The 19,284-nt window shown below is 43.3% G+C and overlaps 1 protein-coding gene across 2 annotated transcripts in view; it reads right to left on the minus strand.

Moving 5' to 3' along the window:
• Positions 1-19,284, minus strand: part of CDC123 (cell division cycle 123) — a 143,113-nt gene that overhangs the window by 86,469 nt on the left and 37,360 nt on the right. For both annotated transcript variants that reach the window (XM_073652384.1, XM_073652383.1), the window contains one exon: positions 15,507-15,613. In XM_073652384.1, coding sequence (XP_073508485.1) covers positions 15,507-15,613 — 107 coding nt within the window. The remainder of the gene's footprint in view (positions 1-15,506; positions 15,614-19,284) is intronic.

A 19,284-nucleotide genomic window follows, 5' to 3' on the forward strand; every position in this document is an offset into this window, starting at 1 on the left:
ACAGCACACATCATACAAACACAGCGCCCACATCATGTCACAGAAGCACAGCACACATCATACAAGCACAGCGCCCACATCATGTCACAGAAGCACAGCACACAGCATACAAACACAGCGCCCACATCATGTCACAGAAGCACAGCACACATCATACAAGCACAGCGCCCACATCATGTCACAGAAGCACAGCACACATCATACAAACACAGCGCCCACATGTCACAGAAGCACAGCACACATCATACAAACACAGCGCCCACATCATGTCACAGAAGCACAGCACACATCATACAAGCACAGCGCCCACATCATGTCACAGAAGCACAGCACACATCATACAAGCACAGCGCCCACATCATGTCACAGAAGCACAGCACACATCATACAAGCACAGCGCCCACATCATACAAACACAGCGCCCACATCATACAAACACAGCGCCCACATCATGTCACAGAAGCACAGCACACATCATACAAGCACAGCGCCCACATCATGTCACAGAAGCACAGCACACATCATACAAACACAGCGCCCACATCATGTCACAGAAGCACAGCACACATCATACAAACACAGCGCCCACATCATGTCACAGAAGCACAGCACACATCATACAAACACAGCGCCCACATCATGTCACAGAAGCACAGCACACATCATACAAGCACAGCGCCCACATCATGTCACAGAAGCACAGCACACATCATACAAACACAGCGCCCACATCATGTCACAGAAGCACAGCACACAAACACAGCGCCCACATGTCACAGAAGCACAGCACACATCATACAAACACAGCGTCCACATCATGTCACAGAAGCACAGCACACATCATACAAGCACAGCGCCCACATGTCACAGAAGCACAGCACACATCATACAAACACAGCGCCCACATCATGTCACAGAAGCACAGCACACATCATACAAGCACAGCGACCACATCATGTCACAGAAGCACAGCACACATCATACAAACACAGCGCCCACATCATGTCACAGAAGCACAGCACACATCATACAAGCACAGCGCCCACATCATGTCACAGAAGCACAGCACACATCATACAAACACAGCGCCCACATGTCACAGAAGCACAGCACACATCATACAAACACAGCGCCCACATCATGTCACAGAAGCACAGCACACATCATACAAGCACAGCGACCACATCATGTCACAGAAGCACAGCACACATCATACAAGCACAGCGCCCACATCATGTCACAGAAGCACAGCACACATCATACAAACACAGCGCCCACATCATGTCACAGAAGCACAGCACACATCATACAAGCACAGCGCCCACATCATGTCACAGAAGCACAGCACACATCATACAAACACAGCGCCCACATCATGTCACAGAAGCACAGCACACAAACACAGCGCCCACATGTCACAGAAGCACAGCACACATCATACAAACACAGCGTCCACATCATGTCACAGAAGCACAGCACACATCATACAAGCACAGCGCCCACATGTCACAGAAGCACAGCACACATCATACAAACACAGCGCCCACATCATGTCACAGAAGCACAGCACACATCATACAAGCACAGCGACCACATCATGTCACAGAAGCACAGCACACATCATACAAACACAGCGCCCACATCATGTCACAGAAGCACAGCACACATCATACAAGCACAGCGCCCACATCATGTCACAGAAGCACAGCACACATCATACAAACACAGCGCCCACATGTCACAGAAGCACAGCACACATCATACAAACACAGCGCCCACATCATGTCACAGAAGCACAGCACACATCATACAAGCACAGCGACCACATCATGTCACAGAAGCACAGCACACATCATACAAGCACAGCGCCCACATCATGTCACAGAAGCACAGCACACATCATACAAACACAGCGCCCACATCATGTCACAGAAGCACAGCACACATCATACAAGCACAGCGCCCACATCATGTCACAGAAGCACAGCACACATCATACAAACACAGCGCCCACATCATGTCACAGAAGCACAGCACACATCATACAAACACAGCGCCCACATCATGTCACAATAGTCCAGGACACATCATACAAACACAGCGCCCACATCATGTCACAGAAGCACAGCACACATCATACAAGCACAGCGCCCACATCATACAAACACAGCGCCCACATCATGTCACAGAAGCACAGCACACATCATACAAACACAGCGCCCACATCATGTCACAGAAGCACAGCACACATCATACAAGCACAGCGCCCACATCATGTCACAGAAGCACAGCACACATCATACAAACACAGCGCCCACATCATGTCACAGAAGCACAGCACACATCATACAAACACAGCGCCCACATCATGTCACAATAGTCCAGGACACATCATACAAACACAGCGCCCACATCATGTCACAGAAGCACAGCACACATCATACAAGCACAGCGCCCACATCATACAAACACAGCGCCCACATCATGTCACAGAAGCACAGCACACATCATACAAGCACAGCGCCCACATCATGTCACAGAAGCACAGCACACATCATACAAACACAGCGCCCACATCATGTCACAGAAGCACAGCACACATCATACAAGCACAGCGCCCACATCATGTCACAGAAGCACAGCACACAGCATACAAACACAGCGTCCACATCATGTCACAGAAGCACAGCACACATCATACAAACACAGCGCCCACATCATGTCACAGAAGCACAGCACACATCATACAAACACAGCGCCCACATCACAGAAGTCCAGGACACACACTGAATATATACGTCAGATAAGCACAAATGCACTCAGCATGTGTGCAATTATCACTGCACAAATCATAATGACAGGTCAGTCACTTAGTTCGGCATACTTAGCATTTTCAGGGCTCGCGCCCAACATGCTTGATTCAGAAGTTAAAAAGCTTTGATCGACAGTTATGGTCCACCCACTGGTGCCACTACACCAAAATGTTATTATTTTATACACATATAGTGCCATTAATTCCACAGCACTTCCCCACTGGGACTCAAAATCTAAAAATTCCCAACAACTAAGTCTTTGTGTGGGTTTCCTCCAAGTACTCTGGTTTCCGCCCAAACTTCAAATACGGGGAGAATATACAAACTCCTTGCAGATGTTATCCTACTTGGTGGGATTTGAATCCAGGACCCCAGCGCTGCAAGGCTACAGTGCTAACTAGTGAGCAACAGTGATGCCCATGTTCACTAGTGCCTCTAAGCCATACTCCCATTCAACCAGAACTGAAAGCTTTGGTTTTCTTTTCTGACCATAGGCATATGCATGTGGTAAACAATTCAGGTTCCTCTGTGGGCCCCGTGCACAGCTGAACAGGCTATTTGTCTGCCCCAGTATTAGAAACCCATACTCCAAGCTACACACACTTTATGTTACACAAAAACGACATGCTACACACGCACTGCATGTTACACAAAAACTGCACGTCAAACTCTTCAGTTCTTTCACACTCCCGCAGGCTGCAGGACCTTTGGTCACATGACCATGATGTCAACAAAAGTCCTTCCAAGGTTCTAACCTCAAAAACTGCACTGTTAATGCAAGGCTGGCATTTTCAGTGCAGTTTCTGGCTTGTAAAGGTTGAGGCCACTTTTGCGGGTGGAGGGCCTGGAGCAATTGCCCAGTTTTACCCCCTAATTGCAGCTCTGCAGAGGTCAGACTCCCATCATCCTAGCAATGTGCTGTACCTGTTATTAATGTCAAGCACTTCTTGAAAGTGAGGGTTACCTTGTGTATACAGCAATTCTTTCGTTTATTTATTTTCTTAAAGTAAAAAAAAAAAAAAAAAAAAAAAAAAAAAAAAAAAGAGTAGAGCAGGATAATAGAGGGATAATAAAATTGCTATCAATTTTCCCAAAACAGCAGCGTATATTAAGGCAGCCTCAGGGTCATGGTCATTCCTGTAATACAATTACAAAATTGTTCAGTCATGTCATACTTTTCCCCCTTATTTATATCTTCCAAGCATTTGTTTACCTTCTCATTCTAAACTGAAAGTCTACCCCTAGGATTTAGGCTACTAAGCCACCACTATATCAAAGTGCAGCTGGGGTTTAGTGTTCCTAACATGTCCATCTAGAATCCGGGCATTTCTGTGTTAGAAGAAAAGAAGATGGCTGCTGGAGGAGAATCCCAGACTCATCTTGGGTAACTGGTAAGGTCTGGGACTGCATTTTTTTCATTATATGAGAAAGCTAATTGCATTAGTGTATGCATATTCCCTTGACTCCCACCCTGACATGTAATTAGAATTGTGAATCTCTGCATTAAGACCTCCATCAGAGAGAAGGAGGAGGTTTACTTAAGAAGCACTTTCATTTTTTATGGCCTCAACCTGTATATAAGTGTATTGTAGTGCAAGTGTGGTTATACACTCACAGATCGCCATCTTCCCCGGTTTCCAGTGCCACTCCACTTCTCTTCTGGGTCATGTGATGGCTATTCCACCTCGGTCTTTCTGTGAGCTGGAAAGTCGGAATAGCGGACACGTGACCCAGAGGAAGTCCAGGGCACCACTGGAAACCAGGCAGGACAGCCATCGGTAAGTATATTACTGCACCTATACAGGTTTAGGCAATACAAAGTTTGGTGGGAGTGCTTCTTTAATCTTCCCATTTATCTGTGAGCTAGGAAATCTCAGGCTCCTCATGTTTTATTCATTACACAGCAATTTAAATTAATGGAACTGTAAGGAGCTAATAACCACTTACTGTATTTTTAATAGAAGTGCTACTACAGATGGAGGTAATAGAGTGAACATGCACCAGAAGAACCATGACGTTGTTGCTTTTGTAGAACATGCAGATCCTCATTTTTTTGTTTTTACTTTTGGAAATCTAACATTAAATACATCTGAAGTACCAAGCAATATATGGTGAATCAAGGGCTATGGGGTGGTACACAAAAAACAGCTTTAGGCTATGTGCCCACAATGCAGAAATGCTCTGGATTTTTCCTGAGCGTTTCTGCATCTCCCTGGCAGAAAAAACGCATGTGGATTGTACATGCGGATTGTACATGCGTTTTTCCTGCCAGGGACAAGCGGAAGTGAAGCGTTCTTCACATGCATTTCCGCATGCGGGTTGTCAAGAGCTTTCCAAGTGATTTTAGCATCACTTGGAAAGCACTTGACAACTTGGTCACACTATATAAATCCATGCAACCGGCATGGATTTATATAGTGTGACCTTAAAGAATGGTAAAAAATAAAAAAAAAAAAATCTACACTTACCTTCCAATGCCCCCAGAGTCTTGCTTCACTCTGTCCTCCCTTGCCGGCAGCTCTCGGTACACTGAAGGACCTGCCGTCACATGACGAGGACATCAGCGCAGGTCCTTCAGTCCACCGCGAGCTGCCGGCAAGGGAGGACAAGCGCAGCGGGGGCCATCAGAAGGTAAATATAATATTTATTTTTTATTTTATTCTTTTTTTCACAGGTTCTATGGTATCCGGGTCCGGAGCAGAGTCTCCTCTCCTCTAGACCCGGGTACCATCCGCACACTGAAACGCTTGGATTCCGCATCTACATATCTATAAGTCAATGGCGGCGAGAACGCAGCGCTTCTGCAAAATAATTGGTAGTGCTGTGTTTTTTTCCGCAATGATAATCCGCAGCGGAAATTTCTGCAGCATGTGCACAGCACATGTGGATTGTCATTGGGGAACATGGCAGACCTTCTACCATGCGTTTCTGCAGCGTTTTTGCAGCTGCGGAAACGCTTAAAAAACGAATCGTGGGCACACAGCCTAAAGGGAAGCTATTATCACGAAATGACCTACTGATTAAAATCAGGTTTTTGTGTTACAGGTATTTAAAAAAATGGCAATTTTTTTTTTTTTTTTAAGTACAACAATATAAATTAAAAATAAACAATCAAAAGCTTACAATTTTCACATTAGCTACTGGGGCTTTAAAAGGGAATCTGTCAGCAGGTCTTTGCTATGTAATCTGCATGCTGTATGGGTTAAAACACATTTTTCAGCTATGCCTCTCTTATCAAGCTCAGTGCAGTTGTTTATTTGCAATGATAGCTTCACGATCAGGAGCTTATCATTGCTGGGACACAGCAGCTTGTGCTTGGCAGGCTGACTCCGCCCCCTTCTGTCATAAGCACCTCCCTATCTTTACACATTGTACACACAGAGCCTGGTGAGGGTGGGGTTAGCTTTCTCAGCTCTGCTGTATTGCCAAATCTAAACTCTGTTAGAACTGCTGCACCAAGCAAACTAAGTGATACATCTTGGATTCAGGATCTCTTTGCCTACACCATGCTGCTTTCAGATGAGGTAGCAACAACCTGTTGACAGATTCCCTTTAACTTTATTTTGTTTCAGAAAATAACACATGACCATTAGCCACAAACAGTTGTGCTATAACTAATTTTGTATTGAAGAGTGTAATGAGGGAGTGCAAAGGTCATTGTGAACGGAGTGGAAAAACACAGGCAAAAAGAATGCGCAACACTGTAACAATACAAACACTTATTACTGGTCATGTTTTTATGAAAAAAAAAAAAGTCTATGGATATGTTTTTACTGGTCTTTCACTGAACTTATAGAGATAATGTGTGGTTACCTGGTTTATATTCAAATTTTTGTGCTATTAATAAGGTCAAACTGCTACCTTCATGATGTCACACATATGGATTGTGGACCCACTGTGCCACGGGGCCGGGCTTCCCTAGGAGAGGAGTAGCTAAGCGGCTACCTGGTTATCACTGGAGCTCCTGATGGTGGAGTCAAGCTTGAGCTGCAGGTAGCCACCAGGTACCACTCCTAGGCAGTCCCCAGTACTGCAGCTGCAGACCCCAGGGTCAGGTTCGTAGACACGGACACAGGCTCAGAGTCACTGGCAGGACAGGATTCGAACTCTCTTCAAACAGATACTGACACGGGCAGAACAGATACTGACACGGGAGTCACAAGCAGGATACTGGAACAGACTGACAGTACGGAATGGTTTCAGGTTCTGGTGCCGCGAGAGCAGCTTAAGGTACAGCCGATATGGCTTTGGGGTTCAGGTACCACAAGAGCGTCTTCAGGGTTCAGGTACCTCAGGCAATGGGAACATGTGCAGGGTTAGACAACTCTGGTCACAGGCACGGGTTCAGGTTCAGACTAAGTGGGATCTACAACAGGTTCAAGTACTAACACAATAGGTTTAGGGAACAGTTCAGGAAAAGGCTTAGGGAACGGTGCAGGAAAAGGTTCAGGGACCTGACAACTAACTAACAGGAATGAACACAAACTAACACTAAGAATGGAATTGTACTGGCACCTCCCGACAGGGGAGCATGCCTTAAATAATAGATGCCACCCCACTATTTGTTGGGGTATTTCCAAAGTGCACGTGTGGCGCCCCTGGGGGTTAGACCGCCACAGGGATGCTGCACTTCTTTAATGGAGTGTAGTATTCCTCCTCTGAGGTAAGAACAGTGTGATGGTCAGGACCCTTCCTTTACATCCAACACCACACTTCTCCACCAGAGGGGGCTAGAATGCACTAGGTGCTGCCCACCTGGTTACAGGGAGACTGGGGAACCAAGAGTTAGGGGAACCATTTAGTGGGTGAGGGTGGAGGACTCACATTTTAGTGACACTCTAAATTTCATATTTAATAAAAAGCCATTTTTGGTTGCGGGTCTTTGAACTGTGAATTACTGTGATCTCCCACCCTGAACGTGGATCCTGTGTGGACCTGCAGCGGATGGAGGCATAGCCCTCGTACCCCGGCCTTGGGACGAGGGGCAGGTTGCAGACAAGGAATGTCTCAACCTGGTCAAGGACCACGACCAAGAAGGCCCGGAGCTTAAGAGTGTAGCTCCACGGCAAATGGGTCCCAGGGAGGATGCAGACGGAGCGGTGTACGCCACCTGTCCTCGGCAACCTGATATATTCAGAGGGAGCCCGGCTGCAAGAGGGGTACCGGCCCCCGACACCCGACCTTGCTACTCCACATCCTGGTCGGGAAAGCCCGGTAGGATCCAACCGGGTATCGAAAGGAGAGGAGCTGCCTCCCGTGCCCTTTTTCTGAGAGGAGTTCAGAGGGAGACCCGGCCTATCTACACACACACAGACAGGAAAGGACTCGGTCTGTAGTTTAGGAACACTCTGGTGCAGGGTCCTGATTTAACGCTGGACTTACTCGGAGGTTGTCGGACCCTCGTCTCTGGTGGCGGCAGAACTCCGCGAGGAGCAGGGAGTCGCCTTCCTTCTGCCATCTATGATGTGAGTAAAGCCTTGGAAGTTCACCCCTATGGCCTCCGGACTCTTTATTCTGCGCTACACCGCACGACACAGACTTTCTAGACTACTACCCCCGCCATCCTGTCTCTCTGCCCTGAGGCCCTGCTCCGCCTGTGGGGAGTAGTAACAACGATGGCCGCTATACCACCAGGCCTCAGCGGACTGCAGCGGCGCTGGTGGCCTTCACCAGGTGCCACAGGTGGAGTAGTCGAAATCAGCCACTCAACCCGGATAAGCCCGTACCATCCTTTTAATTGTGACGGCCCTGGGCACGGAGCGGGTCCGGGCCACGGCTGCACTCCATCTTAGGACCCGACTCCAAGTCCCCATCTCTCAGGGTAAAAAAAGGGCTTACAGGAGGCTTTGAGGTGTCACACACGCGCTACCCCTTTCAGAATCGGGGAGCATGCACGAACTAGGCGCGCTGCCAGGAGAACTGTGCAGCGTGCACAGGCCCCGGGGAACCAGGAAGCCGTGAAGGGCACGGAGACACTACTGAGCAGTTGGGACAGTGAGTATGTCAGTGTCCCTGCCGGGAGGAGAAGGGAGAACATACAAAGATGTCAGCATTAGCATTACACATGAACTATTCCAGCTTAAGAAAATCCTAGTGCAGGATCGAAAATGTGTTATTTCAGGTACATCATTTGTATCGCATACCACCATTTTTACTCTGGTTTTATGAGTAACCAGTAATAAAAAGCGGTTTTATAGTACAGACAGTGCCAAAGTTGCTTCTCCCTTTTTTTTTTCCTGTGTTTTTCCTTTGTTTGCAATGGACTCTTAGAGTGATCCAAGTACTAGTTGGTGGCAATCTGTATATATCTATGCGTACTTGTGTGAGCACATAATATATAGACACCTACTGTTATACAGCTATATACAAGACTGCCTATGGGAGCACCCATGTTTCCATGTGAAATCACCCATTGTGATTGGTGGATCCTGTGTTATAACCTGTGTATAAAGGTGTTACCTGTCATTGTAATCCTGCCTCTGCTGATAAGAAAACTCCTGTAAAACGCTTCCTTAAAGGACAGGAAAGGAGTCTAAAAGTGCCCATGTGGCCAATTTGAAAACTGCAAGATTACTAATTTTATCTTTTTAATAAAGATCCTGATATGAAAAAAAATAAAAAATTGACAAATATTTTTTTTTTTTTTAAAAAACATGTAACACAAAAGCCTGATTTAAAAAATAAGGATGGCTTCCATTTAAAAAGACTATTTGTTAGAAGCCTTTTATTTTTTGACAGTGTTCTTGGGTTTGTAATCCATCTGCTTGACAATCAGATTTCATATGACTCAGGACTGAAACAAAAGGTTAAAATATGAATTGAATAATCCCACTTGTATGCTGAGAACATCTGTATAAATTGCATATTCAAAATTCTTGCTTCTTCCCATGGTATAGTAGTTCTACAGCTTTTATAAAATCAAGAAACTGCATTATTCAGCATTTACAGTATGTAAATGCTGAAATGAATGCCACGGTTCATGGCCTAAAATACGGCTGTACTATATTATGTCATTAAGCATGGAGTAATTATACTAGACTAAATCCTCGGTGCACTGCTGGTCCTGAGCGGATAAGCACGGGCCGAGGAAATATACACGTCCTTCTGATATAGGGTGAAAAAAGCACAGCCAACAATCACTTCTAACATTTTCTTTCCTTCAGAAACCAGAAAACTATAGAAATCACATGCTTAGTATGTTCCCCAGGATAATGTTCTCCTGACAACTAATTCTGTGTGCACATTAAAGGCTTTACCACAACAATGTCAGCAATTGCCACTGAAACAGGAAAAACCTGCTGCGAAATGCAGTTTATTATGTAACATGTACATAGATCAGTCAATGTCAAGTCCTGATCAAAATTGCAAAGGCTAAAACCTACAGAGATCAACAAAAAAAAATCTAGAAAAAGATAAAACAAGAGGTCCTGGCTTGTAGTACAAGCTAAATAAAATCTTATTCTGTGCAATATTTTCTACAGGCAGTAATCTTTTACTAGACATCTCGCATATTTATGGTGTTCTGATGAAATGGCAGGAAATTAATCACAGTTGTTTTATACTCTCATAGTCATGACCAGTTTAGGATGGTGGGCTGCGTTTGCTCCAAATTAGGGGGATACTTTCACCAGATCTCACTCCTTGAGAAAGCTCCGGAGCAAAACGTACGTCGGAGTTCGGGGGTCTCTATACTTGTGTTGTTCTCTTTATGGTATGTTTATTATTACATAGCAAGTAAGACTTGTTCTATTATATTTAATTGTTAAAAACTAATTATAGAACATCAAGATTATTACCAATATTTGTATGTTGAAGGTTTTCTTTTTGCCATGTGTAATCCTTAAGAATACAACACCCATTCCCAATATGTTTTTTTCAGTGAACTTTCTTCGCTGCACAGCTCTCTACTAATTTTAATATGTTTTTAATTTTTATGTATTAATAAAATTATACCTTTTATTATGAACTCAATTTTTTTTGTGGTTATTCACTCCTTTAGTAAGGTATCTCGATCTGCAGCAAATATAATACAATCAATCACATTCTCTTCCCCAGAGTGTTTTAATTGTGCAAACTCAGAATATTGGACATATTAAGCAACAAAAGTGTGAGTGTGATATATGTGGGTATCAAAAGGGTACAATATTACAACGAGCCCACAGAGATTGTGAACCGATGAGTAGGATGGAGCATGGTAGAAATCCACAGCAGAGAGGAGAACACACAAAGAGGGAAGAAGAATGGTAAGACATGCCATTTCATAATAGATATGCTGCTTTACAATAAAAGGTTAAAAAAAATAAATAAATAAAAAAAAAAGGACCACTGGCAGCTTTCCTTCATGATTTCAATCTCCCCTATAGGAAAATTGCAAAAATAATAGAGTAACTTTCTGGCATTTAGCAATAATGTGAGCAGAGTGATGGGTAACTTTAGGAGCACGCACCATGTAGCGAGCGAGTCCATTGACAAACTACAGAGCTGCAAACATGCTCTGCCTTTATCTATATGGAGGTAGGCTGACACAAAGTAAGCTTATAATAGTAGAGATAGGCCCGTCCTGATTGAAAGCCATCCCACCGTGACAAGGTGTACCCACTCTTTTTTGATCAAAATACTATTAACCAAGCACCCTATGTTATTTACATGTGCTATTACACTTTACGTATTTACTTACTGCAGGGTATATGTGCATGTGGTTTTTATCTTGGGTTTTGTCTGTGAAATGGCCACAGTGTGAATGTGCTCCTATTCATTGCACATATACCAACTTGTGCTCAGGCTCATTTCTCTGATAGAGCGTTTTATATCCGTCACAATATTCCACTCCAAATTCACAGGTTAACAAGAAAAACGCTATATTATAACCCTTAGAAGCTGCAGATAGTTATGGATACCAGTAATCAGTCACCTATAATAGTCTAATTATTCTATAACCACAAGTACTTAAGTCAGAAGAAGCGCACCAGCTTGGGTGAGCAGATCAGGTTTCTCTGCTGCAGGACTTCACATCAGAATACTATTGAGAAAAATGTCAGTACTGTCTTGGAAAATGATTTTACACTGAGTGTTTCTGCTTTGAAGCTCACCAATTCTTTTACAGATGAAGGGCCATTTTCTTGTCAAGTTATTTACAGTCTAATAATCCTTCAGCCAGTTTCTACATCGTTCCTTCAAAGGTTATTCCTAACATTTCAAATTATCACCTATCCACAGGATAGCTGAGAACGTGCTGATCAGTGGGGTCTGAGGACGCGGTCATCACTCCATTCATGGTCTACATAAAGCTGAGAAATTTACTGGGCTATCTCCAGCAGATCCATAAGCAGTGAATGGTGCAGAGTTGGGCATCCATGGCCACCACTCCATCCTGATGGGGTATTTCAGAGACCCGCTTCATGACTCTGGGGTGGGATGGAATCACGTGAACAAGCAATACCTTTCAATGTTGTGAATAACCCACTACATACACAGACTTATGACCGAACAGACCGATCTTACAAAATAGCCTGCACTGGCTAATTACACGCCTCAGATATCTTGTTAGGCTAGAACCACTTCTCATCTTCCTCACCTACTAGAATCATCATAAAATAAAACATTTCTATTTCTCATCATGGAGTGATCTTTTAAATGACCTTTATAAGATACATTCATTGGACAGACAGGTTTTTAATGACATCAGATCAATTAACCACTTAAGCCGACCATACACATTAGATAGCTGCCAGCCAAACAATGCTTTGGCCAACAGCCATCTCGGCAATCTCTCCTGTACTCAGGAGTGCTCGTTTGGTTGTGTGCTCCTGTGCGCTTTATGAGAAAGACGTCGATTGACATGCTGGCCGGTGGCCTATCAATGCGATAGTCAGTCAAAAATCGGACATTAGCGACTGAGACCTTCCCCCACAATCGGTTGGCTGGCACCCCCATGAACATTAGACTGTTGAACCCGTCAATATCGGCAGGCTTGGCCAACATTAGTCTAAGGTGTATGGGGGCCTTTACGCACACTAATTTAGGTTCATATTGGTCCGATTGGACAGAAATTGATGAAATATCTGAAGACATAAATGCACGTTAACACTGTAGGCCATTTAGAAATACATCATCTGTTATTCATACCATCTACCTATATGAACAGCTATATACAGTGCTATAAATTATTATTGATGACTTACACTTCCTACGGTTGAGGGTAAAATCGTAATCTACATATTTTCCCATGCAATGTCAGCATCTCCTGGCACATTTTGAGGTCATGAAATATGTTTTACTTAGGAGTAAGATCAATAAAGCAATTGACTTCTTCAGTAACTCAGCAGATCTGTTATTTACTATGACGTTTATGATTTTAGATGTTTTTCATTCAAAGTAATATTTGCAATAGAGAAGCTGACTTCACAAAATAGGAATAAAAAAAAAATAAAAAAAAAACCTTCAGCATTTTTATGGACATCATTAAAAAATGTAGCACATTACGAGTCATAGAAATGTATATTGAACTCATAAAATACACAGAGGCACGGAAACAAAAGGAGGGAAAGAATTGCCAAAAAGTTTATAATCTAATGTTCCCCCATAGGCATTAAATAAAAGTCATCCAAACCGACTGATTTCTGTGGGATTGGCAGACACCTAATGTATAGGGGCCCCTTCCCTCTCCTCCTCAAAATTATGTCGTGGGACATAGATGGGTTGGAATTCAATCACCCGTTCCTTAGTTCGGCAAGGAGACTTAGGCCGCGGCTTTCTTATAGGGAACACTTATCAGAACTGAGTGTTCCTGTGTCGGGAGAATCTGACAGTTATAGAGAATGTTCACACATCACATTATCACAGTGTTTATAACAGAATCTACAGGGAAAAAAATCAGAGGCCGATACCTATTTTTCTGGCATAGTTTGGCAGGTGATGTGCTGCAATACGATACAAGGATTAGCTCCATTCAATGGGGGCTAAAAGACAGTTTTTTTCTGTGAGAAATCCACATGAAAATGCTCATTCTTGCATTCTTTGGTTTTGCAATGTGCGGCTATAGCAGCCCTGGTTTTTCCTTAAAGGGGTTTTCCCATGAACAAAAGTTCATTTTACTCAATAGATCTTGGAATAATAATAATTTCCACAATTGGATGTGTTAAATAAAATGTTCCTGTGCTGAGATAATCTTATCAATGTGCCCCTGCTGTGTCCTGTGTAATGGCTGTGTCTAACCGTACAGGAACATGGTCTGATCATACCACAGCTCCTGGCCAGGGGGGAAATAAAATACTATACAGACATTACAGCAGGGGATCACAGCTGCTTCTTTTTGTGAGGTAAAACATTTCCCTGCCTGTTTTTAAACAATGTTTTACTTCAAAGAAAGAATCAGCTACGAGCCCCTGCTGTGCTACCAGTATCTTATTTTGCTTCCTCCCTGCCCAGGAGATGTGGTATGATCAGACTATGTTCCTGTACGGTCAGACACAGACATTACACAGTACACAGCCGGGGTACATTTATAAGATTATCTCAGCACAGGAACATTTTATTTAAACACATTCAATTGTGGAAATAATTATTATTCCAAGATCTATTGATTAAAATCAACTTTTGTTTGTGGGAAAACCACTTTAACCAAGTGAATGGGATACTAAAATCCTAATTCATCTGCATTGGAAGGGGAATGTCAGTGGATTTAGAGAGGTTGTCTGGACTTGGGACAAAAGTCTGCACACACACTATGTGACTAGAGACTGCCGATTGGGACACGCACGCCATCACGATTCCCCTGTATTTCCCGTGCAAGAGGGAGGTCACGTGACCGCATGTATGTGATGTGAAAGTGAACTGACAGAAACTGGATGAGACTAACCGGTATATGACTAGAAATCTGCAAATTGCAAACAGCGGTCCTGCTACCAGCGCCAGGAATAGAAGGGGAATGTTCCGGTTTGCGCACTGCACACTGTCACGATTCACCAGTCTGCACTTAAAGTGACTGCAGACTTTTGGCACAGGCCTGGACAGCCCCTTGAATTAGGAGTTAGGCAAAGAATCTGTCTAGAAATTCTTGTTAACTGCTAAACTTATCAACAGGTCCTAAAAGTTCAATGAAAAACAACCCCAAAGCAAAATGTATATGCATTATAAAAAATCCACAAAACCTGTATAAGAGCAATGAGCAAGGAGTTTACCCAAAAGTAAAAATGCACATATTTGGGCAGGATGAAGACGATTTCGACATGACAGGTGGCATCTTATTCCATAGAGTAGTAGAATAGAAGCCATGTCCGTGTGCAACCATCACTTATGTTAAGCTATGTATGTCAATTTTTAGCGTATGTAAGAAAATAGGCATTTAGGTATTGACCCTGAGCTGTAGCAGCAATACAGTGTGTTAGATAGGTATACTGGGATGCAGCAAGAATCCATCTGCTGGAGAAGGCACGGAGCTGCCGCCGTGGTTTATTTATATCAGTGGTGGCACTCCCACTTAGCACATCTATTAAAAGACTGCAGCAGATACATGTTACACAGAGCATCAAATCCAGTTTTCCATTTCACATTAACAAAAGCGAGATCTGATGAGAAATCACTTGTGTCTGCAAGATGGAACCTCACCGACAATTGCTGGGCACTCAAGTTATTAGCGAGCGGCCATTCACTCCACTGAGCAGAAAATGTTCAATTAAAATCTCGGCTACTCACGGTTGTGTGAAGTCATGTGTCACAAAATCAGAGCTCTTGAAGAGTAAAAAGATGTCACTCAGGCTTTTACATTTCAACGAGCTGTTCAAGGCGATCCAATAGGCGTCCTAGTCAGGGCAGAAAAATAACCACAAAGTAATCACTTCTGTGTTAAGGGCAAATCAGCAACAACTTGTAAAAAGGCAGACGATTTCTAATCACCAAGACTGGGGCTAGACAGCTGCTGCACATACATGCCAACAAGTGGGCAAGCAAAAATCAGTAGCTATGGCGTGGTGGATGCCCCCATAGGACTGCGTCTGGGTCACATAATGTGTGCAGGATAATGAACTGGAGACCCTCACTGCTGTTAATAGCAACTTAAAAGGGATGCTGAAAGCAGGACAACGCAAGTCAAAGCAACACAGTCACTCCACAGGACAATCTCATTCAAGGGGCAAATTTACTGCTCGATTACATTAATAATACATGTCCGGCTGAATTCTCAAGAGCTAGACTAGCCTATTTTTAGTGGTTACCCACTAGGGGAATAGTCCAAAGCTGGGATGCCAATAGGCCCTGCTGACATGGGTCGTGTTCTTGAGAAGACCTTTTAAGTGTAAAAAATACAGTGCTTTTAGTTATTTTACAAAGCCTTTACATTAAAATAAGTTTGTAAGGCCTCATTCACACAGCGGTGTTTAAACATATTAGGTAAAAAAATGGTACCGATGCATCAGTGTTTTGGAAGAGTGTGTCATCAGTGTATGACCTGTGCGTCCGTTTTTTACCATAAATGCTTTTCTAAAATATATAAAATAAGTTAAAAAACTTCACCTATCCTTTGCAATGTTAAACACAAGCAGAACATGCATAGGCACATGGATGACATCCGTGTGCTACAAAGAAACAAAATTAAAAAAAAAATTATTGTACATGTGCACACATACGCCATGTGGCCAATATACAAACATATACATATACGGTGCGTCAGCACACTGTGATTAAGGAGTACATAAACCCCGCTTATTGCTGTAAAAGTTAAGAAATTAAGCTACTTAGTTAGCCAAAAGACATCCAACCACGTCAAGGTGTACCTAAATATGGATGGTCCCTTTCACTAATGTCCTACCTCTCCATGTGACAAACTAGGCCTCATCTGCATGCTAACAAAGTACCTTACGGTTTTAACATTTACAGCAATAGAGGAGTTCATGTATTCATTAATCAGTGTGCTGACGCATTGAGTACGCAGCCATCCATGTGCTGTCCATGTTTTTCATGGACCCATAGAATTGGATTGGCGATTTTCATCCGTGCCGAAGGAAAAAAAAAACAGACATGTTGTGAAGAATATTCAAGATAATCCCATGTCAATCATTGTGCCCTGTTTGGCGGGTTTTATAGAGATCTTTAATGCATAGTGTAATTCAATACTTCTGCAGCTAAAGCAGAAGGGAAGGGGCTGAGGGACAGTGAGTGAGAACCCCCCCCCCCCCACCAGCAGCTGTGGAGCTGCTACAGGAAGCCCCCTGTGGACCCAGCCATGAGGCTTCCTTTGTGTCCGATATTATAATTCAACACCTGTTGAACCAGCCCTGCATTTGGAGCACAGATTTTGCTAGAAAAGTATGCTGGTGAAATCTGCAGAGCCTATCAGGTGCCAGGACAGTAGAAAAAAAAAAAAAAAAAAGTTACTCCATTTCACAATTTATACCTTTGTACTTTGCGACGTTTCAGCGAAAAACATGGTTTGATAGCCGCCAGGGACCAAGTGACACGGAAGACTAGTCGAACAGGCGGAAAGAAGCTGCCAGGGACCTCACTGTCCCATTTATTTGAGAATCGAGTAATCGGGTTGATACTCCTGTTGAGAATCCCACCTCTCTACTCACGTTGTGGGGTGTGGGGCTCTATGACAGGAGTAATTTTCAGCCAGCATGAAAGAACCATTTTGTAGAGTCATATATACAGTTGGTTAAAAAAAAAAGACATTGATTTACTGAGAGACAGATTGGATTTGAGAACAAAACATATGACTGCATTGGATAGAAGAGCCCTTATAGACTTCTATAGTAATAAAAAAATAACGATAAAGTCGGTAGACAAAGGTGGGGCGGTGGTTCTTTTAGATATGGATAAACATAAAGCTGAGGTTATACATCAATTGAATGATATATTGGTCTAAGAAAGATTATCTTGTGACCCTACTACCAGTTTCCAGTCCGAATTGCAGCTTCTGGTCAGTGACTCCTTGAATAATGGATACATTGATCAGAAGCTTTGATTATCTGATCTTGGATTGCCCTGTGATACCAGTACTATATGTATTGACAAAAATCCATAAAAACTTGGAGAATCCCCCAGGATGCCCAATAGTTTCTGGGAGGGGTTTCTTATTTAAAAAAAACGGCCATCTTTTTGGATACGGTTTTGCGCAAATTTGCGACTAATACACATTCTTACATTAGGGACACGAGCGACTTCTTGAAAAAGATTGAGACTGTGGATGTAACAGATTCTGTCATTCTGGCGTCATTTGATGTGGTCTCCCTTTATACATCAATTGAGCTTGAGAGGGGACTCCAGGCTGTATCTGATGTGCTATCAGGCTTGGACATGGCGCTGCTTGAGTTCATCCTGAGGAGGAATTACTTCCTCTTCGGTGATGATTTTTTCTTGCAGCGCCGTGGTACCGCCATGGGGTCCAATGTGGCCCCCACTTATGATAACATTTACAATTAGTGGGACGGCACACACCTTGCAGCATATTCCATGCCTATGTGGCGGGTGAGGTATAAAATCATTAATCTTGGATGGACATCTATGGCCAGTCACAGAGGGATTGGTGTTAGGTAACCTTGACAATGATGCTTTTAAATGATTGGGTATAATTTGTATATGTGAAATGTGTTTTTAGATGTGATAGGTATGGAAATTTCTCACCTGATATATAGTACCATAGATTATTAAGTTTAATTAAAGTTGATGAATACTGTTGGTTAATATTTGTGAAATATGACATAAGACAGTGGGCTTGTCCTGTATGGTGATTGGTGCTTGCTTGTGAACCACAAGATATAAAGTCACCATGTTTGTTGTTATATGTACTTGAAAAAGACCCACTGTGGTCGAAATGTTGTGCTTTCTATGGCGAAATCAATTTTTATTCATTTACAACACTCTGGATTGGACGCGGTCTGCATTTCTTCGTTGGCCGACAGTCCAACTACTCTCCCATGTAACTCGGGCCCCATTGGCTGTTAAACCATGTTCTCTGAAAGGTTAAACATATATGGCTGAAATCATGCAGTCAGCGTGATACTAGCTGCCTACGGATTGAGTAACATGTATCAGGCCCTGTCTTAAAGGGAACTTGCCAGCTATCAAACCAACATAGCTGGTAGTTTAGGAGGCCATTATTTGACTTCAGGTTAACATGATATCCATAGGCACCATAGGATCGCATCGTAGGGGTGCTGATGAGGTGAAAGAGGAAGCCCCCTTGCTCTATTAACTAGATGCTACTGTTACTATTGACAGCTGCATCTAGCATCGATCCTTGTAATTGCAGCAGGGTGTCAATTCTATCATATAGCTGACACCTGCTCAATGCTTCCTATAAGGCCCCCTTCATAAGCCCATATAATACTGGTACCAGAAAAAACGGTACTGGTGTCCTTCGTGTTTTGGATGAGTGAGCCATCAGTGTGAAATCCTTTTTTTCCCCTGGTATGGCGTAAGAAAAATCAATTCCAAAGCTTCTGCTATACTTTGCAATGTTAAGCACAGATGGCAC

This window comes from Phyllobates terribilis, unplaced genomic scaffold, assembly GCF_046119375.1.
Source record: "Phyllobates terribilis strain yellow unplaced genomic scaffold, ASM4611937v1 Scaffold_11__3_contigs__length_659146591, whole genome shotgun sequence".
Classification (NCBI taxonomy): Eukaryota; Metazoa; Chordata; class Amphibia; order Anura; family Dendrobatidae; genus Phyllobates; species Phyllobates terribilis.